The following is a 24,816-nucleotide window of genomic DNA, read 5'->3' as shown; positions in this document are numbered from 1 at the left end:
CAGATAAAGAGAATCAGGACAGAGGACCACGAAGTCGATGCAAATTAACCTCAAGTGAAATGTCAATAACAGATAGTTACTTTGCCTATTATTTACCTTAAAGACAGATAAAGGTAGCAGGGCACAAGAAAGAAAATAGGCAAAATAGAATGCGGGATATGATAAGAGTCAAACATTAGGATAAAACCCTTTGATGGATGGCATCTATGTACGTTTAAAAAAAGTTGTGTTACTGTATAACAATTCATTAGAAAAGAGGATAATATCACGAGGTTTCACATGAGCTGTCAGTGAGACCCAATATTTTAAAAAAGGGAGACAAGAGTTAGCCTAACGTCAATGCTAGGAGACAATGGAATCCTTATTCAGAAAATTAGAAAATTTAGTGAGCACTATTCCCAAAAGGAAAGGTCACGGTTCAACCTTAATGAATTCGGAAATAGATGGTAGATAGCCGTTAGCACTTGATGCAACATTTTGATTTTCATGAAGCACAGGTTAGTACTGCTGCTTCACAGTGCCAGGGGCTCTGGTTCAACTCTGGCCTTGGGCGACAGCATGGACATTCTCCAAGTTTCTGCGCAGGTTTCCTCCGGGTGCTCCGGTTTTCTCCCACAGTCCAAGAATGTGTAGGTTAGGTGCAGTTAATGGAGCTGAGAAGGGGACTGGGCTTAGGTAGGGTGCTCTTTCAGAGGGTTGGTGCAGACTCAATGGGCCGAATGTCCTACGTTGTAGGGATTCTATGAAGGACTGCATTAAAAGATATTGCATAGTAAACCCAGACTGGTGACCAAGGGACACAAACAGACTACAATGCAGAAAAGCAGTAGTTAAGGGCAACTACAGGACAAGCAGAAAGCAAGAAATGGGACCCCTGCACAATTACAAATGAACCAGACTCTGGAATTGGAAGCAAAATCTCAGATAAGTGACATTACGGTTAATTAACTTGCAGAATGGATGTTTAATTGGCAGCAGTTAAGGGAGATGTTGCATGTTCATAAGACAGAGGCTATGTAGTTTTTGGAGAAATGGCATTTTTAAAATAGGGTAGGGAAGCAAAGGAATCCTGGATTACAGATACAGAAAGTCAGAAAGTAGTGACCGACGCAAGCCAAGCAACAAAGCCAATTTTCACAGCTATTGAATTGGCAAAAACCAGGGGACATTACAGTGTGGTGCAGAGTCCTGGTCTCCTGATAATAGAGAAAGTTTAAAGACTGCAAGACATGGGAGCGGACCAAGGCCATTTGGCCCCATCAGGTCGGCTCTGCTATTCAACAAGATCGTGACTGATGGTGAGGAGATAATCCACAACTTCATTTACCCACCTTATCCCATAACCCTTTATCCCCTTACTGATTAGAAATCGGTCTTAGCCTTGAACAGATGTAGGTTAATAGTAAATGTACTGCTGCTATTTTTTTTTTTTTTAAAAAGGAGAAATCAGAATTACAGACCGGTTAGTCTAACATTAGTAGATTCAATAAGAGGACACTTAGAAAATATCAATGTGATTACACAAAGTCAATACGGATTTATGAAAGGGAAATAATGTTTGACGAACCTACAGATATTTTTTAGGATGTAACTAGTAGACTAGATAACGGTGAACGGTTGAATATGGGGTATTTGGATTTTCAGAATACTTAGTTCCTCCGAGGTGGTCAAAATTAAAGCACATGGGATTGGGGTACTATATAGGCATGGATTGAGAATTAGTTAGCAGATAAGAAACAGTAGCAATAAATGGGTCTTCTTCAAAATGGCAGGTGGCGATTTTTAGGGGTCAGTAATGATTTGGATGAGGGAACCAAAAGTAATATTTCCAAGTTTGGTGTGAATACAAGAGTGAGGAGAATGTGAAGAAGCTTTAAAATTCAGATAAACAGTGGGTAAATACAAGGCAGATGCAGTGGCAAGTGTGAAGTTATCCACTTCAGACAGAGAAACAGAATGGCAGAGTATTATTTAAATGGTGATAGATTGGGATATGTTGACATGCAAAAAAGGGACCTGGGTGTCTTAGTACACCAGTCACTGAAAGCAAGCATAAAGGTACAGCAAACTGTTCGGAAGGCAAATGGAGTGTTGACCTTCATTGCAACAGGACTGGAGCACAGGAGCAAGGGTGTCTTACTGCAACTGTTGAGCCTCGGTGAGACCACACCTTAAGAGTAATGTGCAGCTTTAGTCTCCTCATCAAAGAAAGGATATACTTGCCTTAGGGAGAATACCATAAATGAAGTGCAGTGAAAGTTATGGCAGGATTCCTTACCTTGCAGGTCAGCTGGGAGCGGGAGAGAGAGAGAGCCGGGACATTGAAAACAGCGCAGGAGATTTAAAAAGCGCGGGAGCTGCGAGTCAGAGCGGAGAGTTTAAAAGTTTGCGGCCTGGGTGAGGTAAGTACGGTTTAAAAACTTCCTTACCTTGCAGGTCAGCTGTTAGTTTCGGGAGAACAGTTTCGGGAGCAGGCCTATTGGCTGACTGTAAATCAGGAAGGATACAAAAGGTGTGGCTGAAGTGCCTTTAGAAACCGAGTGCTGGAAGCAGAGTGTATCGGAGTTTGGGTAAGGCTGAGTTCGGGTAAGAGGTGAGTGAGGGCTGTGTTTTTTGAAGTTTGGTGTTTGGGGTTGAGTTTCCCCCCCCAAAAAAACCAATTAATTAAGTAAATTAATTAACTAGTTAAGGGAATTTGGTGTTCATCTTAAGGAGGTGCAGAGAAGCAGAACTGTGAGGGAGTCTCGGGAGCAATTACATCACAGCCAGCAGGTAAGTGATTGGCTTGTGACTGGTAAGTGATTTTTCTCTCTTTGACTTTCTCTTAGCGGTGTAGTGTAGTTCAAATTTACCTTCAGGTTTAAGTCATGGCAGGAGAGCTCAGACCCGTGTCATGCTCCTCTTGTGAGATGTGGCAAGTCAGGGACCCTTCTGGTGTCCCTGACTCCTTCATCTGCAAGAAGTGTGTCCAACTGCAGCTCCTGTTAGACCGCTTGACGGCTCTGGAGCTGCGGATGGATTCACTTTGGAGCATCCGCGATGCTGAGGAAGTTGTGGATAGCGCATTCAGTGAGTTGGTCACACCGCAGATTAAAATTACTGAGGCAGATAGGGAATGGGTGACCAACAGACAGAGGAAGAGTAGGAAGGCAGTGCAGGGATCCCCTGCGGTCATCTCCCTCCAAAACAGATTTACCGTTTTGGAAACTGTTGGGGGAGATGGCTCACCAGGGGAAGGTGGCAGCAGCCAGGTTCATGGCACCGTGGCTGGCTCTGCTGCACAGAAGGGCGGGAAAAAGAGTGGCAGAGCTATAGTGATAGGGGATTCAATTGTAAGGGGAATAGACAGGCGTTTCTGCGGACGCAAACTAGAATCCAGGTTGGTATGTTGCCTCCCTGGTGCAAGGGTCAAGGATGTCTCGGAGCAGCTGCAGGGCATTCTGGAGGGGGAGGGTGAACAGCCAGCTGTCGTGGTGTATATAGGCACCAACGATATAGGTAAGAAACGGGATGAGGTCCTACAAGCTGAATTTAGGGAGTTAGGAGTTAAACTAAAAAGTAGGACCTCAAAAAGGTAGTAATCTCAGGATTGCTACCAGTGCCACGTGATAGTCAGAGTAGGAATGACAGGATAGCTAGGATGAATACGTGGCTTGAGAAATGGTGCAAGAGGGAGGGTTTCAAATTCCTGGGACATTGGGACCGGTTCTGGGGGAGGTGGGACCTGTACAAATCGGACAGTCTGCATCTGGGTGGGACCGGAACCAATGTTCTCGGGGGTGTGTTTGCTAGTGCAGTTGGGGAGGGTTTAAACTAATGTGGCAGGGGGATGGGAACCGATGTAGGAAGTCAGTGGGGACGGAAACAAAAGGCAGGAAGGGAGAGTGTGTAAAGCATGACCAGAGAAAGCAGGGCAGAGAGCAAGGAAAGTCTACATTAAACTGCATTTATTTCAATGCAAGGGGCCTGACGGGCAAAGCAGATGAATTCAGGGCATGGATGGGCACATGGGACTGGGATATTATAGCTATGACTGAAACATGGCTAAGGGAGGGGCAGGACTGGCAGCTCAATGTTCCGGGGTACAGATGCTATAGAAAGGATAGAACAGGAGGTAAGAGAGGAGGGGGAGTGGCGTTTTTGATTAGGGAGAACATCACAGCAGTACTTAGAGGGGATATATCCAAGGGTTCGCCCACTGAGTCTATATGGGTGGAACTGAAAAATAAGAAGGGAGAGATCACCTTGATAGGACTGTACTACAGGCCCCCAAATAGTCAGCGGGAAATTGAGGAGCAAATATGTAAGGAGATTTACAGATAGCTGCAAGAAAAATAGGGTGGTAATAGTAGGGGACTTTAACTTTCCCAACATTGACTGAGACAGCCATAGCATTAGGGGCTTGGATGGAGGGAAATTTGTTATGTATTCAGGAGGAATTTCTGATTCAGTATGTGGATGGACAGACTAGAGAGGGGGCAAAACTTGACCTCGTCTTGGGAAATAAGGAAGGGCAAGTGACAGAAATGTTAGTGAGGGATCACTTTGGGACAAGTGACCATAACTCCATTAGTTTTAAGATAGCTATGGAGAATGATAGGTCTGGCCCAAGAGCTAAAATTCTTAATTGGGGCAAGGCCAATTTTGATGGTATCAGACAGGAACTTTCAGAGGTAGATTGGGGGGGGGACTGTTGGCAGGCAAAGGGACGGCTGGTAAATGGGAGGCTTTTAAAAATGTGTTAACCAGGGTTCAGGGTAAGCACATTCCCTTTAGAGTGAAGGGCAAGGCTGGTAGAAGTAGGGAACCCTGGATGACTCGAGATATTGAGACTCTGGTCAAAAAGAAGGAGGCATATGACGTACATAAACAACTGGGATCAAGTGGATCCCTTGAAGAGTATCGAGATTGTCGAAATAGAGTGAAGAGGGAAATCAGGAGGGCAAAAAGGGGACATGAAATTGCTTTGGCAAATAATGCAAAGGAGAATCCAAAGAGCTTCTACAGATACATAAAGGGAAAAAGAGTAACTAGGGACAGAGTAGGGCCTCTTAAGGATCAACAAGGACATCTACGTGCAGAGCCACAAGAGTTGGGTGAGATCCTGAATGAATATTTCTCATCGGTATTCACGGTGGAGAAAGGCATGGATGTTAGGAAACTAAGGGAAATAAATAGTGATGTCTTGAGAAGTGTGCATATTACAGAGGAGGAGGCGCTGGAAGTCTTAAAGCGCATCAAGGTAGATAAATCCCCGGGACCTGATGAAATGTATCCCAGGATGTTGTGGGAGGCTAGGGAGGAAATTGAGGGTCCCCTAACAGAGATATTTGAATCATCGGCAGCCACAGGTGAGGTGCCTGAAGATTGGAGAGTGGCGAATGTTGTGCCCTTGTTTAAGAAGGGCAGCAGGGAAAAGCCTGGGAACTACAGACCGGTGAGCCCAACATCTGTAGTAGGTAAGTTGCTAGAAGGTATTCTGAGAGACAGGATCTACAAGCATTTAGAGAGGCAAGGACTGATTCGGGGCAGTCAGCATGGCTTTGTGCATGGAAAATCATGTCTCACAAATTTGATTGAGTTTTTTGAGGGGGTGACCAAGAAGGTAGATGAGGGTAGTGCAGTAGACGTTGTCTACATGGACTTTAGCAAAGCCTTTGACAAGGTACCGCATGGTAGGTTGTTGCAGAAGGTTAAAGCTCACGGGATCCAGGGTGAGGTTGCCAATTGGATTTAAAATTGGCTGGACGACAGAAGACAGAGGGTGGTTGTAGAGGGTTGCTTTTCCAAACTGGAGGCCTGTGACCAGTGGTGTGCCTCAGGGATCGGTGCTGGGTCCACTGTTATTTGTGATTTATATTAATGATTTGGATGAGAATTTAGGAGGCATGGTTAGTAAGTTTGCAGATGACACCAAGATTGGTGGCACAGTGGATAGTGAAGAAGGTTATCTAGGATTGCAACGGGATCTTGATCAATTAGGCCAGTGGGCCGACGAATGGCAGATGGAGTTTAATTTAGATAAATGTGAGGTGATGCATTTTGGCAGATCGAATCAGGCCAGGACCTACTCAGTTAATGGTATGGCGTTGGGGAGAGTTACAAAGAGATCTAGGAGTACAGGTTCATAGCTCCTTGAAGGTGGAGTCGCAGGTGGACAGGGTGGTGAAGGCGGCATTTGGCATGCTTGGTTTCATTGGTCAGAACATTGAATATAGGAGTTGGGACGTCTTGTTGAAGTTGTACAAGACATTGGTACGGCCACACTTGGAATACTGTGTGCAGTTCTGGTCACCCTATTATAGAAAGGATATTATTAAACTAGAAAGAGTGCAGAAAAGATTTACTAGGATGTTGCCGGAACTTGATGGTTTGAGTTATAAGGAGAGGCTGGATAGACTGGGACTTTTTTCCCTGGAGCGTAGGAGGCTTAGGGGTGATCTTATAGAGGTCTATAAAATAATGAGGGGCATAGATAAGGTAGATAGTCAACATCTTTTCCCAAAGGTAGGGGAGTCTAAAACTAGAGGGCATAGGTTTAAGGTGAGAGGGGAGAGATTCAGAAGGGCCCAGAGGGTCAATTTCTTCACTCAGAGGGTAGTGAGTGTCTGGAATGGGCTGCCAGAGGTAGTAGTAGAGGCGGGTACAATTGTGTCTTTTAAAAAGCATTTAGATAGTTACATGGGTAAGATGGGTATAGAGGGTTTATGGGCCAAGTGCGGGCAACTGGGACTAGCTTAAATGGTAAAAACTGGGCGGCATGGACTGGTTGGGCCAAAGGGCCTGTTTCCATGCTGTAAACTTCTATGATGGTTGTTAGAGGAAAGATTAGGTCACCTGGCGCAGGTATTCACTCAAATTTAGAAGGACGAGAGGGGATCTAATTTGAAAAGCATAAAATTCTGACAGGGTTAGATGCAGGATGTTTCTTCCTCTGGCCAGGGGTCTCTAACAAGGTCATTTGAGATGGCAATTCAGGACTGAGATGAGAAACGTCTTTACTCAAGGTGGTGAACCTGTGGAGTTCTCGACCACAGAAGGCCATGGAGGCTAAGCCAGTGACTATATTTAAGAAGGGAATAGATGGATTGAGGCATCAGGGGTCTGGAGAGTGAGGGAGTACATTACGGACAGAGAGAGAACAGAATGGCCTCTGCAAGGTATGACTCACTGGAGCAACTTCTTGTAAGAGGCCAATCACCCGAGTCTCCTGCATGAGTTCCTCGCCTAACCACAAGACATCGGAGCAGAAGTAGGCCATTCAGCTCATCAAGTCTTCTCCGCCATTCAGTGCAATAGTGGCTGATCTGATACAATAATCCTCAACTAAACTTAATCCCCCAACCCAATTCCCTTTCCGATTAAACATCCGTTTACCTCAACCTTGAACATACTTGACCACCTAGCCTCTACAACTCTTTGATAAAGAATTCCACAGATTCACTACCTTCTAGGAGAAGAAATTCCTCTTAAATGGCGACCCTTTAACTGAGATCCTGCCCTCTGGTCCTAGACTCTCACAAGAGGAAACAACCTCTCGGCATCGACCCTGTCAAACCCCAAGAATCCGTTATGTCTCAATAAAAGGTCATACCTCATTCTACTAAACTCCAAAGAATACAATCCAACCACTACCTCATAAGAAAATCCTTCTTTCAGGGATCAACCTCAGGAACATTTCCTGGACTGCTTCAAATGCCAGGATATCTTTCCTTAGATAGGGGGACCAAACTGCTCACAGTATTCCATGTGTGGTCTAACTAGTGCTTTGTATAATTTTATCAAGATTTCACTATTCTACACTCCATTCTCTTTGAATGGGAAGGCCAACGTCTATTTGCCTTCCTCATTACCACACTTGCATGTTGACTTTCTTAATAATTTAGGGTACCCAATTATTTTTTCCCAAATAAGGGGTAATTTAGCATGGTTAATCCATCTACCCTGCACATCTTTGGGTTGTGGGGGCGAAACCCACACAAACAGGAGAATGTGCAAACTCCACACGGACAGTGACCCAGAGCCAGGATTGAACCTGGGACCTCGGTCAGTGCAGCGAGACAGCAGTACAAACCACTTTGCCACCGTGCTACCCCATGTTAGTTTTTTGTGATTTATGTTAGAGGATCCCCAAATCCGTGCTCCAGCCTCAATTTCAATATTCTGCTCCTACCAAAGTATAACTTCACATTTTCCTACATTGTATTCCATCTACCAAACTGGTCTATTTTACCTCTGTAGACTTTGTATCATCCTCACCACTTGTCTTCCCACCCATTTCGGTATCACCCTCAAAATTTAAATGTTGATACAGAATGGAGGTTGTAACTGTCATTGAAAGATTAAAACAAGATAGAGATTAGAAAAGGGTAGACTTAAGAGAATATGTTTTCCCTCGTGCCAAGTGTCTGCAGGCTCATTAAATAAATATAACTGGGAATTCTTTTTCACCACATTTTAGTTTAAGTGTTATCCCAAAAAGCAATTGAGGCAAATAGAGCAGATGTACTTGGGAGAGGGCAGAAGGGCTAAACTTACATGGGAACTTGTGCAGAACATAAGAGAATTTAGCCAAGTTCAGGGCACCATACAAAGGAGATGTAGACTTTAGAGATTTGTTGTTGGGGTTACCAGTGATGGGTGATGAGGAATGAGTGGTGAGGCCAGCAGTTTTTAAAAATGTTTTTTTCGAGTAACCAATTATTATTATTTTCCAATTAAGGGGCAATTTAACATAGCCAATCCACGTAACCAGCAAATCTTTAGGGTTGTGGGGGTGAAACCCAGGCAGACACGGGGAGAATGTGCAAACTCCACATGGACAGTGACCCGGGTCGGGATTCAAACCCGGGGCCTCAGCACTGTAGTCTCACTAGGCCAGCAGTTTTGTCCTTCCTGGTGCTAAGAGAGAAGACCCTCAAATATATGTAAGGAGGCTGTGGTATTATGCATTGTCACTGGACTGGTAACACTGGGACCCAGGTTTGAATCCTGCCATGGCACATATTGGAAATGGAATCTAATAAACATCTGGAATTAAAAGTCTAATGATGGCGCAGTGATTAGCACTGCTGCCTCATGGTACCAAGGACCCGGGTTAGATCCCGGCTCACTGTGCGTGAGTTTGTACATTCTCCCAGTGTCTGCATGGGTCTCACCCCCACAACACAAATGTGCAGGGTAGCTGGATTGGCCACGTTAAATTGCCCCTCAATGGGGGGGGAGAATTGGGTACTCAATTTTTTTTTTTTTTTTTTTTTTTTAAAAAGTTGAATGACGATCGTGAAAACATTGTATACGGTCATAAAAAGCTCGGATTGTTCACCAATATCCTTCTGGAAAAGAATCTTTAGCTTTCATGTGACTCCAGATCTACAGCAATGGTCAACTCTGCCCTCTGAAATGATCCACCAAGCCCCTCAGTTGTATAAAACCACTAAATTGGACCACCCAACATAGATCTTGGCACTGGAAACTACAACAGCAAACACTTTACCCTGCAAAGTCCTCTTTACTAACATCTGGGGGTTTGTGCAAAAATTGGGAGCATTCTCAAACTAGTTAAGAAATAGCCCGACATACCCGTACTCATGGAATCATACCTTCCAGATAACATCCAAGACTCAACGATCACCACCCCTGGGTATGTCCTACCCCACTGGCAGGGTAATGCCAGCAGAGGTTGCAGCAGTGGCATACAGTCCTAGGAGTCCTCAACATAAACTTGGACCCCATGAAGTCTCATGGCATCAGGTGATGGGCACATACCGTCAATGTCAGCTGATGAATCAGTGCACCTGCATGTTGAACATCACTTGGAGGAAGCACCGAGTGTGGAAAGAATGTACTCTGGGTGGGGGACTTAAATGTCCCCCACCCAGAGTACCCACTCTACTGGCCAAGTCCCAAAAAGGACATACTGATAGACTGGGTCTGAGACAGGTGTGACGGAACCAACGAGCGAGAGAAAACCATATTTGATCTCATCCTAAGCAACCGGGGGCGACTACTCCCACAGGAATCCTTAGAAACTAGCAGTCCCGCCTTCACATTGAGGATACCATCAATCATGTTGTGTGGCACTACGATTGTGCTAAACTGGACATCCATGAAGCACTGTGGGCCACCTCAGGTCGGACATATCCCCCACACTTGGTGGTAATGGCACAGTATGGGAGGCAATGCCAGAATCAGCACAGGGCATATTGAAAATGTGTCAATTTGGGTGTACCACACAGGACCAATTTTTAAACTTTAAAAAATAAACGTATATGGCCAATCCATTTCCCCTGCACATCTGTGTTGTGGTGGTGAGAACCCCACGCAGACACTGGGACAATGTGGAAACCACATGGACAGTAACCAGGGGCCGGGATTGAACCCGGGTCACAGCATTGTGAAGCAGCAGTGCTAACAGGACTTCTCAAATGATCCCACAACCAACAGATCAGATCCAAGCTCTGCAGTCTTGCCACATCTAATCAGGAATGATGGTGGATAATTAAACAGCTAACTGGAGAAGGCTCCACCAATATACCCACTCTCAACAGACAAGGCTGAAGCATTTGCAATAATCTCCAGCCAGAATTGGAGTGCCACATGAATGATCTATCACCTCGAGAGGTACCCAGTCCTCAGCCAATTTGATTCACCTTACAGGATATCAGAAATGGCTGAATGGGTACTGCAAAAGGGCCCTAACCTATTCCAGATCTAGTACTGGACTGGTGCTCCAAAACTTGCTGCACCCCAAGCCAAGCTGTTCCAGTACAGCGACAACATGGGCATCACCCCAGCAGTCCTGTAAACAAAGCAGGACAGATCCAACCTGGACAATTTGATAAAGTTTCCCATGGCAGGTTGATGGAAAAAGTGAAGTGGTATAAGAGCATAATAAGAACATAAGAACTAGGAGCAGGAATAGGCCATTTGGCCCCTTGAGCCTGCTCCACCATTCAATGAGACCATGGCTGATCTTTTGTGGACTCCGCTCCACTTTCCGGCCCGAACACCATAACCCTTAATCCCTCAAAAAACTATCTTTATCTTAAAAACATTTAACGAAGGAGCCTCTACTGCTTCACTGGGCAAGGAATTCCATAGATTCACAACCCTTTGGGTGAAGAAGTTTCTCCTAAACTCGGTCCTAAATCTGCTTCCCCTTATTTTGAGGCTATGCCCCCTAGTTCTGCTTTCACCCGCCAGTGGAAACAACCTGCCCACATCTATCCTATCTATTCCCTTCATAATTTTATATGTTTGTATAAGATCCCCCCTCATCCTTCTAAATTCCAACGAGTACAGTCCCAGCCTACTCAACCTCTCCTTGTAATCAAACCCCTTCAGCTCTGGGATTAACCTAGACTGAACACAATACTCCAGGTGTGGCCTCACTAACACCTTGTACAGTTGCAGCATAACCTCCCTAGTCTTAAACTCCATCCCTCTAGCAATGAAGGACAAAATTCCATTTGCCGTCTTAATCACTTGTTGCACCTGAAAACCAACCTTTTGCGACTCATGCACTGGCACACCCAGGTCTCCCTGCACAGCAGCACGTTTTAATATTTTATTTAAATAATAATCCGTTTTGCTGTTATTCCTACCAAAATGGATAACCTCATTTGTCAACATTGTATTCCATCTGCCAGACCCGCGCCCATTCACTTAGCCGATCCAAATCCCTCTGCAGACTTCCAGTATCCTCTGCACTTTTTGCTTTACCACTTATCCTTAGTGTCGTCTGCAAACTTGGACACATTGCCCTTGGTCCCCAACTCCAAATCATCCATGTAAATTGTGAACAGTTGTGGGCCCAACACTGATCAGAGGGACACCACTAGCTATTGATTGCCAACCAGAGAAACACCCATTAATCCCCACTCTTTGCTTTCCATTAATTAACCAATCCTCTATCCATGCTACTACTTTCCCCTTAATGCCATGCATCTTTATCTTATGCAGCAACCTTGTGTGACACCTTGTCAAAGGCTTTCTGGAAATCCAGATATACCACATCCATTGGCTCCCCGTTATCTACCGCACTGTTAATGTCCTCAAAACATTCCACTAAATTAGTTAGGCATGACCTGCCCTTTATGAACCCATGCTGCGTCTGCCCAATGGGACAATTTCCATCCAGATGCCTCGCTATTTCTTCCTTGATGATAGATTCCAGCATCTTCCCTACTACCGTAGTTAAGCTCACTGGCCTATAATTACCCGCTTTCTGCCTACCTCCTTTTTTTTTTTTTTTTATAAAAACAGTGGTGTCACGTTTGCCAATTTCCAATCCGCCGGGACCACCCCAGAGTCTAGTGAATTTTAGTAAATTATCACTAGTGCATTTGCAATTTCCCTAGCCATCTCTTTTAGCACTCTGGGATGCATTCAGTCAGGTCCAGGAGACTTGTCTACCTTTAGCCCCATTCGCTTGCCCATCACTACCTCCTTGGTGATAACAATCCTCTCAAGGTCCTCACCTGTCATAGCCTCATTTCCATCAGTCACTGGCATGCGATTTGGGTCTTCCACTGTGAAGTCCGACCCAAAAAACCTGTTCAGTTCCTCAGCCATTTCCTCATCGCCCATTATTAAATCTCCCCTCAGGTCCTCTAAAGGACCAATATTTACCTTAGCCACTCTTTTTTGTTTTATGTATTTGTAGAAACTTTTACTATCTTTTTGATATTCTGAGCAAGTTTACTCTCATAATCTATCTTACTCTTCTTTATAGCTTTTTTAGTAGCTTTCTGTTGCCCCCTAAAGATTTCCCAGTCCTCTAGCCTCCCACTGATCTTTGCTACTTTGGATGTTTTTTCCTTCAATTTGATACTCTCCCTTATTTCCTTAGATATCCATGGTCGATTTTCCCTCTTTTTACCATCCTTCCTTTTTGTTGGTATAAACCTTTGCTGAGCACTGAAAAATCACTTGGAAGGTTCTCCACTGTTAACCATAAAGTCTTTGCTCCCAGTCTACCTTAGCTAGTTCTTCTCTCATCCCATTGTAATCTCCTTTGTTTAAGCACAAAACACTAGTGCTTGATTTTACCTTCTCACCCTCCATCTGTATTTTAAATTCCACCATAGTGTGATTGCTCCTTCCGAGAGGATCCCGAACTATGAGATCCTGAATCAATCCGGTCTCATTACACAGGACCAGATCTAGGACCGCTTGTTCCCGCGTAGGTTCCATTACATACTGTTCTAGGAAACTATCGCGGATACATTCTATAAACTCCTCCTCAAGGCTGCCTTGACCGACCTGGTTAAACCAATCGACATGGGGGATTTTAATCTACATGATAACTGCTGTACCATTTCTACATGCATCAGTTATTTCTTTGTTTATTGCCTGCCCCACCATAGTGTTACTATTTGGTGGCCTATAGACTACTCCTATCAGTGACTTTTTCGCCTTACTATTCCCGATTTCCACCCAAATGGATTCAACCTTATCCGCCATAGCACCGATGTCATCCCTTACTGTTGCCCGGATGTCATCCTTAAATAACAGCACTACACCACCTCCCTTACCATCCACTCTGTCCTTCCGAAAAGTTTGATACCCTCGGATATTTAACTCCCAGTCGTGACCATCCTTTAACCATGTTTCAGTAATGGCCACTAAATCATAGTCATTCACGATGATTTGCGCCATCAACTCATTTACCTTATTCAGAATACTACGAGCATTCAGGTAAAGTACACTTATGTTGGCTTTTTTACCTCTGTTCTGAATCTTAACACCTCGATCAGTAACCTCTCCTAAGTTATATTTCCTCTTAACCTTTCTCCTAATTTTCCTTGTCGTTGAACCCATATCTTCATGTAACAACCTGCCGCGTCGCTTACCATTAATGTTTCCACTTCCCGTTTTATTCCTTTTAGTATTCCTGGTCCTATTCACTGAGCTCCCCTCAGTCGCTGTACCTTGTACTGTCGGCCTTTTTGATTTTTGACTATGGCTTCTCTACCTTACACTTTCCCCTTACTGCCTTTTATTACTGTCCCTGTTTTACTACCTTCCAACTTCCTGCATCAGTTCCCATCCCCCTGCCACATTAGTTTAAACTCTCCCCAACAGCTCTAGCAAACACCCCCCCTAGGACATCAGTTCCAGTCCTGCCCAGGTGCAGACCTTCCGGTTTGTACTGGTCCCACCTCCCCCAGAACCGCTCCAATGTCCCAGGAATTTGAATCCTCTTGCACCACCTCTCGAGCCACGCATTCATCCTCTCTATCCTGACATTCCTACTCTTGACTAGCTCGTGGCACTGGTAGCAATCCCAAGATTACTACCTTTGAGGTCCTACTTTTTAGTTTAACTCCTAGCTCCTTAAATTCCGCTTGTAGGACCTAGTCCCGATTCTTACCTATATCGTTGGTGCCTATGTGCACCACGACAACTGGCTGTTCACACCCCCCCCCCCCCCCCGCCCCCAGAATGCCCTGCAGCCACTCAGAGACATCCTCGACCCTTGCACCAGGGAGGCAACATACCATCCTGGAGTCTTGATTGCGTCCGCAGAATCGCCTGTCTATTCCCCTTACAATTGAGTCCCCTATCACTATAGCCCTGCCATTCTTCTTCCTGCCCAGCTGTGCAGCAGAGCCAGCCATGGTGCCATGAACCTGGCTGCTGCTGCCTTCCCCTGGTGAGCCATCTCCCTCAACAGTATCCAAAGCGGTAGATCTGTTTTGCAGGGAGATGACCGCAGGGGACACCTGCACTGCCTTCCTACTCTTGTTCTGTCTTTTGGTCACCCATTTTCTATCTCCCTCAGTACCTTTCACTTGCGGTGTGACCAACTCGCTAAACGTGCTATCCACAACGTCCTCAGCATCGCGGATGCTCCAAAGTGAGTCCATCCGCAGCTCCAGAGCCGTCAAGCGGTCTAACAGGAGCTGCAACTAGACACACTTCTTGCACGTGAAGGAGCCAGGGACAGTGGACGTGTCCCTGAGCTCCCACATCGCAAACGAGGAACATGACACGGGGTTCAGGGTGTACTAGCTAGATGGATAAAGAACTGGCTGGGCAACAGGAGACAAGAGAGTAGTGGTGGAAGGGAGTGTCTCAAAATGGAGAAAGGGGACTAGTGGTGTTCCACAGGAATCCGTACTCAGACCACTGTTGTTTGTGATATACATAAATGATCTGGTCGAAGGTATAGGTGGTCTGATTAGCAAGTTTGCAGATGATACTAAGATTGGTGGAGTTGCAGATCGCGAGGAGGACTGTCAGAGAATACAGCAAAATATAGATAGATTGGAGAGTTGGGCCAAGAAATGGCAGATGGAGTTCAATCCAGGCAAATGCGAGGTGATGCATTTTGGAAGATTTAATTCAAGAGCGGACTATACGGTCAATGGAAGAGTCCTGGGGAAAATTGATGTACAGAGAGATCTGGGAGTTCAGGTCCATTGTACCCTGAAGGTGGCAACGCAGGTCGATAGAGTGGTCAAGAAGGCATACAGCATGCTTGCCTTCATTGGACGGGGTATTGAGTACAAGAGTCGGCAGGTCATGTTACAGTTGTATAGGACTTATGGTCAGGCCACATTTGGAATACTGTGTGCAGTTCTGGTCGCCACATTACCAGTAGGATGTGGATGCTTTAGAGGGTGCAGAGGAGGTTCACCAGGATGTTGCCTGGTATGGAGGGTGCTAGCTATGAAGAAAGGTTCAGTAGATTAGGATTGTTTTCGTTGGAAAGACGGAGGTTGGGGGGGGGGGGGGGGGGGAAAACCTGATTGAGGTCTACAAAATTATGAGAGGTATGGACAGGATGGATAGCAACAAGCTTTTTCCCAAGAGTGGCGGTGTCAATTACAAGGGGGGTCACGATTTCAAGGAGGGGGAAAGTTTAAGGGCGATTTGCATGGAAAGTTTTTTTACGCAGAGGGTGGTGGGTGCCTGAAACACATGCCAGCGGAGGTGGTAGAGGCGGGCACAATAGCATCATTTAAGATGCATCTAGACAGATATGAACGGGCGGGGAACAGAGGGAAGTAGATCCTTGGAAAATAGGCGACAGGTTTAGATAAAGGATCTGGATCGGTGCAGGCTGGGAGGGCCGAAGGGCCTGTTCCTGTGCTGTAATTTTCTTTGTTCTTCGTTCTAATTTACTGCCCTACTCTCAATCAGTAAGTGACGGAAGGGATCATCAACATGGCTATAAAACAGTACTTACTGAATGTCAACTTGGGATTCGCTGGAGAGGGTGGGGTGGAAACCAAACACAAAGATGGTTGTGGTAGGTCAGTGTCAGGCATCTCAGTCCTCCTGGGATATCACTCAGGGGTTCCACATGGTAGTGTCCTCGACCCAACCTTCAGCTGCTTTTAATGACCTCCCTCCTGATGCAAAGGTGTTTGTGGATATTGCACAACTCGCAAATCCTCAGACACTGAAGTAGTAAATATAGCAAGGCCTGGCAAGTGCAAGTGCCAGGTACAATGGCCATTGCCAACAAGAGAATCACCATTGCCATCACCATCACAGAATTCCCCCACTATCAACATCCTGGCAGTTACCAATGACTAGATACCGAACTGGACTAGTCACAAATACTGTGGCTACAAGAGCGGGTCAGAGGCTGGGAATCCTGTGACAAGTAACTCGCCCGATTGCCCAAAGCCTGTCCACAATAATAAAAGAAATTCAACGTCATCCAGGACAAAGCACTCAACTGGATTGCTCCCCTTCCACAAACGCGCCCCCGTCCACAAACTTTCAGTCCCCTCCACCGACGCACAGTAACATCCATCCACAAGATGCACTGCAGTAACTCACCCAGGCTGTTCAAGCAGCACCTTCCAAACCCAGAACCACTGCCATCTAGAAGGACAGAGCAGCAGACAGCTGGGAACCCCACCACCTGGAGGTTCCCCTCCAAGTCACTCACGACCCTAACTTAATCACCCCTTCACTGTCCCTGGGTCAAAATCCTGGAACACTTCTGGGTCTACCCCCCCCTCTCTCAAAAACATTTAGGGATGGGCAACAAATGCTGACCTAACCAGGGACGCCCACATATCCAGGTCCTATCCCAAGCAGCACAAGGCGGCCTGAATCTTACCGTTCAAAGCCTCCCGTGGACACTTCCGTCTCTTTCCCTCTTTACGTTTTCGTTCTGGGTTTGCGGTTAGCCCCGGTTTCTGGCGCTCCGCGCACTCGGTCCCCGCCCCGTTTTGCTCTCTCTGGTGAGCTGGATGTTTAGTCGGGTCCAATGTCCTCTTCCCTCTGCGTTTGTCTTGTGGGCGATTGGCCAGCTGCAAAGTGGAGCTTTTGGCTGGCCTGGGAAGTATTTTCTTGCGGGAGAATCCAGGCGCGTGGACTTTTCCCGAGACACCGGCCCTGGAATTCCTGTCCTGATCCCGGGAAGGCGGCTCCGAATCAGAGGAAAGGCCAGTTTTGTGGTTGGTGTTAGAGTTGCTCGATTCTGGGGAGATTTTGCGGCATTTGCGCCGCCCGCCGCCCACACCATTCCCAATTAACGGAGATTTCCTGGGATGCTCCCGCTGCGTTTTACAGACGGGTTTCTCGCTCTTGGATTTGGTTGGTTTTTGACAGGCGCTGCAAAGTTTATCAGGAAGAGCGCGATTTTCCTTGCTGCTGCCGAGGGGAGTGGCGGGCGGAGAGGCGGAGCGGCGGGCGGGCGGCGCGGCGGAGCGGCGGGCGGGGCGGCGGGCGGGCGGAGCGGCAGAATCGCACATCAGGTGAGTGTAGGACACTTGCTTCCTCGCTGGCATCGCGTCGAAAAAATCAAAGGACGATTCCTCGTCTTTGGGAGAGATTTCTTCAAAGGAGCCATTCAGGATTGCTGCTCCACCCGGGATGGGTTGGGAAAGACTGTTTTTCCAGCGGTAACCTCGCGCCTGGCTCTGTAACCAAACCAGCACATTGGCCGAGGGAACATATTCTTCCACAGACTCCAGAGAATCATCACTCTTGGACATGTCACACTCTGAAACCTGGCGCCTCTCTGCAATGTGTCCATTCCCCTGCCTCCTGCTCCCATCCACTCCAATCCCAATGGGATTAACAATCCCACACGAGCTCCTTTGCCGGGACGCTTCATGGAGGAATGTTTTTGGAAGTTTGTGGTTCTCAGTTTTACTGGGCGAGGTTTGCCCCTCACCCGGCGGGGCTTTAAATTCCGGAGCCTTTTCTGAACACTTGGAATCCACCAACATCTCTGCGGGGCCAGGAATGGGAAACTGGGCAGTGCCAGGAATCACTTTGTCCGCCTCAAAGGACCCATAGAAGGGAACTGCAGCCTCGCAGGCACTCACTGACCACACTTCGCACTGAATCCTATCCTCTGCTGTGTTGGGGGCAGGATTATATATCGGAACCGTGGCTTCAAAGGACCGCCACACGTTTATTGACGGGGCTCCTTCACTACACTCGATCCGGATTTTTTCCTTCTGGAATGAGTAGCCAGCAGATTTGCCACTTTTAGCCGCCAATGCGGCGCTGCCTTCAGTCTCGCCTGGTTCACCGCGAATTCCTTGGTGAGCAACTCTTTCTTGAGCAAGAGCAGTCGCACTTACCGAACTAGTTTCAATACCGGAAGACTTGGGCACTCTTTTCTCCGCAGCTTGGCTTTTACACGGCACCGTTTCGGTCATATCTGCCCCTTTCGATCGATCCGAATTGGTTTCGATGTCGGTCTGTACTTCCGTATGAGTGACATTTTTGCGAAAGGGGTAGTGTCGGAATCGTGCAGAATGATAGAACGTCGGGCGAGCGACCAGAGGGGAATTAAAAAAAGGTCTTCTATAGTTGGTGTGGTGTATTGGTGATTGAGGGGCATAGTTCCTTGGATATGGCATAGGACACATAGGATAATATAAACCGCCACCAATTTCTAATAGAAAGAAAGACACTCGTCACAAAGGCATTTGAACAAAATCTAGTGGCTCGCATGACAATAATATCCCTTTTAAATTGTTTTAACAGTTTTACTTTATAATCCACTAAAGAGATGGCGAGTGACAAGGGCAGTCCAGACCCAGCCCATAGTTCCCTCCGGCTCAAACGGTCAGATTGGGGGCAGGAAACATTCAGACTACAGCAGATTCGCTCAATAAATTGGAAAGGTGTCAGTTTAGAGGTTTTTCACAAGCATGGATTTTGCAGGGCAATCGCCCTTTGCCAGATTTAAATATTGTAAAGGAAAACAGGTTTCAATATTAAACTCCACCAGAGCAGCCTGTACAGGGAGTGCCCAGGCCTGGAGCAGGGAGTTCCCCCTCCCTCCTGGGGCAGAGATTCCCCAGGCCAGCAGTTCCCCCGCCTCCCCCCTCCTGGGGCAGGGATTCCCCAGGCCAGCAGTTCCCCCGCCTCCCCCCTCCTGGGGCAGGGAGTTCCCAGGCCTGGAGCAGGGAGTTACCAGGGCCAGAGGCTCCCCCACCTCCTGGAGCAGTGATTACCCAGACCAGTTCCCCCTCCTCCAATTAATGTCAGGAGTTAACCAGAGACCAGACTAACCGGGCGCACAGGACATTCACTAACAAGAGACGAGTTATCACCAACAAGAGTTAAAGGCACAAACCATGCGACCTACAAACACAAGTAAAAGTCCATCAATCAGATGCTACCCAGACGCAACTACTGACTGACCTCTTTGTGCATCTGGAATGGAGAATGGTATCGCCGCTTACCTACTGTTGGGTAGAAGTACGGATGGACGGCAGGAGGGTGCATGAAGTGGGGTACAGGAGGTGTAAACATATGTGGTGATGGCATTGGTTGGAAAAAGAAAGGCCTGTTGTGATTATGTGCGTGACCATCTTCTACCCTGTGTCCGGCTGCTGAAGAATTCATCGCGATTGGCAACAAGCAAAGAAAGAAGTTAAAAATACAGCTGGCTGGTATCGGTGGCAGATTCATCGGAGCTCCAACTGCAAAACAAACACAACATTTACAAAGCTCGCAAAACCCCCGCATAAACACATCACCATGCCCACTTTAAATTACTTTGACTCAGGGCAGTTGTCTACCCTTTGTAAAAAAAAAAAAAAAATTGAAATCGTCTCGCAAGAGGTAACTTACCTAAACTACAAAATCCCTATTTAACCCAAAAGCCGGAAAATAAAGAACCATGAACTTTGAAACTTTCCATCAGCCGACTCTTTCCATTGACGCTACACCCTGAGTGAAACCAGCTGCCTGCTCTCTCAGCTCCCCCACTAACCATCCATTTATCAATTAAACACGAACGGCCAGCCACTCAGAATGAGCCGCTAATTTCAAACCGACTGCCCTCCGGGCTGGGGTTTGGCAAGTTTTGTAACACCCGCCACAGCAGGAAAAATGTATTGGTCAAAAATATTCACCATTTTATGAGATTAAAACATTTCTCGTCTATGTATAGACAAAACTAAATGCATTGGGCACTTGAAATTCCTTGTGATCAAAGTTTAACAATGGTGATTAAATCAAAATAGGAATCATTAAACACACTGTGATGTTTACATCGCCCTCAGTGCTGGCTTGACAGCTGCTATCCTTGTTTTCTGCTTACACAGTGGTGTCTGTTTTTGGTGGAGAATGTTTTAGGGTTAGTTTTTGGTGGAGAATGTTCTAGGATCTGTTGTTGGTGGAGAATGTTCTAGGGTCTGTTTTTGGTGGAAAATGTTTTAGGGTCTGTTTTTGGTAGAGAATGTTCTAGGATCTGTTTTTGGTGGAGAATGTTTTAGGGTCTGTTTTTGGTGGAGAATGTTCTAGGGTCTGTTTTTGGTAGAGAATGTTTTAGGGTCTGTTTTTGGTGGAGAATGTTTTAGGGTCTGTTTTTGGTGGAGAATGTTCTCGGGTCTGTTTTTGGTGGAGAATGTTTGAGGGTCTGTTTTTGGTAGACAATGTTTTAGGGTCTGTTTTTGGTGGAGAATGTTTTAGGGTCTGTTTTTGGTGGAGAATGTTTTAGGGTCTGTTTTTGGTGGAGAATGTTTTAGGGTCTGTTTTTGGTGGAGAATGTTTTAGGGTCTGTTTTTGGTGGAGAATGTTTTAGGGTCTGTTTTTGGTGGAGAATGTTTTAGGGTCTGTTTTTGGTGGAGAATGTTCTAGGGTCTGTTTTTGGTGGAGAATGTTTTAGGGTCTGTTTTTGGTAGAGAATGTTTTAGGGTCTGTTTTTGGTGGAGAATGTTCTAGGGTCTGTTTTTGGTGGAAAATGTTTTAGGGTCTGTTTTTGGTAGAGAATGTCTTAGGGTCTGTTTTTGGTGGAGAATGTTTTAGGGTCTGTTTTTGGTGGAGAATGTTTTAGGGTCTGTTTTTGGTAGAGAATGTTCTAGGGTCTGTTTTTGGTGGAGAATGTTCGAGGGTCTGTTTTTGGTGGAGAATGTTTTAGGGTCTGTTTTTGGTGGAGAATGTTTTAGGGTCTGTTTTTGGCGGAGAATGTTCTCGGGTCTGTTTTTGGTGGAGAATGTTTTAGGGTCTGTTTTTGGTGGAGAATGTTTTAGGGTCTGTTTTTGGTGGAGAATGTTTTAGGGTCTGTTTTTGGTGGAGAATGTTTTAGGGTCTGTTTTTGGTGGAGAATGTTTTAGGGTCTGTTTTTGGTGGAGAATGTTCTAGGGTCTGTTTTTGGTGGAGAATGTTTTAGGGTCTGTTTTTGGTAGAGAATGTTTTAGGGTCTGTTTTTGGTGGAGAATGTTCTAGGGTCTGTTTTTGGTGGAAAATGTTTTAGGGTCTGTTTTTGGTAGAGAATGTCTTAGGGTCTGTTTTTGGTGGAGAATGTTTTAGGGTCTGTTTTTGGTGGAGAATGTTTTAGGGTCTGTTTTTGGTAGAGAATGTTCTAGGGTCTGTTTTTGGTGGAGAATGTTCGAGGGTCTGTTTTTGGTGGAGAATGTTTTAGGGTCTGTTTTTGGTGGAGAATGTTTTAGGGTCTGTTTTTGGTGGAGAATGTTTTAGGGTCTGTTTTTGGTAGAGAATGTTTTAGGGTCTGTTTTTGGTGGAGAATGTTCTAGGGTCTGTTTTTGGTGGAGAATGTTTTAGGGTCTGTTTTTGGTGGAGAATGTTTTAGGGTCTGTGTTTGGTAGAGAATGTTTTAGGGTCTGTTTTTGGTGTAGAATGTTTTAGGGTCTGTTTTTGGTAGAGAATGTTTTAGGATCTGTTTTTGGTAGAGAATGTTTTAGGATCTGTTTTTGGTGGAGAATGTTCTAGGGTCTGTTTTTGGCGGAGAATGTTTTCGGGTCTGTTTTTGGTGGAGAATGTTTTCGGGTCTGTTTTTGGTGGAGAATGTTTTAGGGTCTGTTTTTGGTGGAGAATGTTTTAGGGTCTGTGTTTGGTAGAGAATGTTTTAGGGTCTGTTTTTGGTGTAGAATGTTTTAGGGTCTGTTTTTGGTAGAGAGTGTTTTAGGATCTGTTTTTGGTAGAGAATGTTTTAGGATCTGTTTTTGGTGGAGAATGTTCTAGGGTCTGTTTTTGGCGGAGAATGTTCTCGGGTCTGTTTTTGGTGGAGAATGTTTTAGGGTCTGTTTTTGGTGGAGAATGTTTTAGGGTCTGTTTTTGGTGGAGAATGTTTTAGGGTCTGTGTTTGGTAGAGAATGTTTTAGGGTCTGTTTTTGGTGTAGAATGTTTTAGGGTCTGTTTTTTGTAGAGAATGTTTTAGGATCTGTTTTTGGTAGAGAATGTTTTAGGATCTGTTTTTGGTGGAGAATGTTCTAGGGTCTGTTTTTGGCGGAGAATGTTCTCGGGTCTGTTTTTGGTGGAGAATGTTTTAGGGTCTGTTTTTGGTGGAGAATGTTTTAGGGTCTGTTTTTGGTGGAGAATGTTCTAAGGTCTGTTTTTGGCGGAGAATGTTTTAGGGTCTGTTTTTGGTGGAGAATGTTTTAGGGTCTGTTTTTGGTGGAGAATGTTCTCGGGTCTGTTTTTGGTGGAGAATGTTTTAGGGTCTGTTTTTGGTAGACAATGTTTTAGGGTCTGTTTTTGGTGGAGAATGTTTTAGGGTCTGTTTTTGGTGGAGAATGTTTTAGGGTCTGTTTTTGGTGGAGAATGTTTTAGGGTCTGTTTTTGGTGGAGAATGTTTTAGGGTCTGTTTTTGGTAGAGAATGTTTTAGGGTCTGTTTTTGGTAGAGAATGTTCTCGGGTCTGTTTTTGGTGGAGAATGTTTTAGGGTCTGTTTTTGGTGGAGAATGTTTTAGGGTCTGTTTTTGGCGGAGAATGTTCTCGGGTCTGTTTTTGGTGGAGAATGTTTTAGGGTCTGTTTTTGGTGGAGAATGTTTTAGGGTCTGTTTTTGGTGGAGAATGTTTTAGGGTCTGTTTTTGGTGGAGAATGTTTTAGGGTCTGTTTTTGGTGGAGAATGTTTTAGGGTCTGTTTTTGGTGGAGAATGTTCTAGGGTCTGTTTTTGGTGGAGAATGTTTTAGGGTCTGTTTTTGGTAGAGAATGTTTTAGGGTCTGTTTTTGGTGGAGAATGTTCTAGGGTCTGTTTTTGGTGGAAAATGTTTTAGGGTCTGTTTTTGGTAGAGAATGTCTTAGGGTCTGTTTTTGGTGGAGAATGTTTTAGGGTCTGTTTTTGGTGGAGAATGTTTTAGGGTCTGTTTTTGGTAGAGAATGTTCTAGGGTCTGTTTTTGGTGGAGAATGTTCGAGGGTCTGTTTTTGGTGGAGAATGTTTTAGGGTCTGTTTTTGGTGGAGAATGTTTTAGGGTCTGTTTTTGGTGGAGAATGTTTTAGGGTCTGTTTTTGGTAGAGAATGTTTTAGGGTCTGTTTTTGGTGGAGAATGTTCTAGGGTCTGTTTTTGGTGGAGAATGTTTTAGGGTCTGTTTTTGGTGGAGAATGTTTTAGGGTCTGTGTTTGGTAGAGAATGTTTTAGGGTCTGTTTTTGGTGTAGAATGTTTTAGGGTCTGTTTTTGGTAGAGAATGTTTTAGGATCTGTTTTTGGTAGAGAATGTTTTAGGATCTGTTTTTGGTGGAGAATGTTCTAGGGTCTGTTTTTGGCGGAGAATGTTTTCGGGTCTGTTTTTGGTGGAGAATGTTTTCGGGTCTGTTTTTGGTGGAGAATGTTTTAGGGTCTGTTTTTGGTGGAGAATGTTTTAGGGTCTGTGTTTGGTAGAGAATGTTTTAGGGTCTGTTTTTGGTGTAGAATGTTTTAGGGTCTGTTTTTGGTAGAGAGTGTTTTAGGATCTGTTTTTGGTAGAGAATGTTTTAGGATCTGTTTTTGGTGGAGAATGTTCTAGGGTCTGTTTTTGGCGGAGAATGTTCTCGGGTCTGTTTTTGGTGGAGAATGTTTTAGGGTCTGTTTTTGGTGGAGAATGTTTTAGGGTCTGTTTTTGGTGGAGAATGTTTTAGGGTCTGTGTTTGGTAGAGAATGTTTTAGGGTCTGTTTTTGGTGTAGAATGTTTTAGGGTCTGTTTTTTGTAGAGAATGTTTTAGGATCTGTTTTTGGTAGAGAATGTTTTAGGATCTGTTTTTGGTGGAGAATGTTCTAGGGTCTGTTTTTGGCGGAGAATGTTCTCGGGTCTGTTTTTGGTGGAGAATGTTTTAGGGTCTGTTTTTGGTGGAGAATGTTTTAGGGTCTGTTTTTGGTGGAGAATGTTCTAAGGTCTGTTTTTGGCGGAGAATGTTTTAGGGTCTGTTTTTGGTGGAGAATGTTTTAGGGTCTGTTTTTGGTGGAGAATGTTCTCGGGTCTGTTTTTGGTGGAGAATGTTTTAGGGTCTGTTTTTGGTAGACAATGTTTTAGGGTCTGTTTTTGGTGGAGAATGTTTTAGGGTCTGTTTTTGGTGGAGAATGTTTTAGGGTCTGTTTTTGGTGGAGAATGTTTTAGGGTCTGTTTTTGGTGGAGAATGTTTTAGGGTCTGTTTTTGGT

The 24,816-nt window shown here is 45.3% G+C and overlaps 1 protein-coding gene across 1 annotated transcript in view; it reads right to left on the bottom strand.

The window, feature by feature from the left end:
• LOC140385048 (uncharacterized) overlaps positions 1 to 20,219 on the bottom strand; it is a 34,502-nt gene extending 14,283 nt beyond the window's left edge. The window contains exons 1-3 of the mRNA XM_072466840.1: positions 20,068 to 20,219; positions 19,677 to 19,916; positions 17,087 to 18,880 (exon numbers count right to left, since the gene is read on the bottom strand). Coding sequence (XP_072322941.1) covers positions 17,087 to 18,880; positions 19,677 to 19,905 — 2,023 coding nt within the window. The 5' untranslated portion in view covers positions 19,906 to 19,916; positions 20,068 to 20,219. The remainder of the gene's footprint in view (positions 1 to 17,086; positions 18,881 to 19,676; positions 19,917 to 20,067) is intronic.
• Between the last annotated feature and the right edge of the window lie 4,597 nt (positions 20,220 to 24,816).

This window comes from Scyliorhinus torazame, chromosome 11 (assembly GCF_047496885.1).
Source record: "Scyliorhinus torazame isolate Kashiwa2021f chromosome 11, sScyTor2.1, whole genome shotgun sequence".
Lineage (NCBI taxonomy): Eukaryota > Metazoa > Chordata > Chondrichthyes > Carcharhiniformes > Scyliorhinidae > Scyliorhinus > Scyliorhinus torazame.
This window is presented reverse-complemented; position numbering and strand designations above follow the sequence as displayed.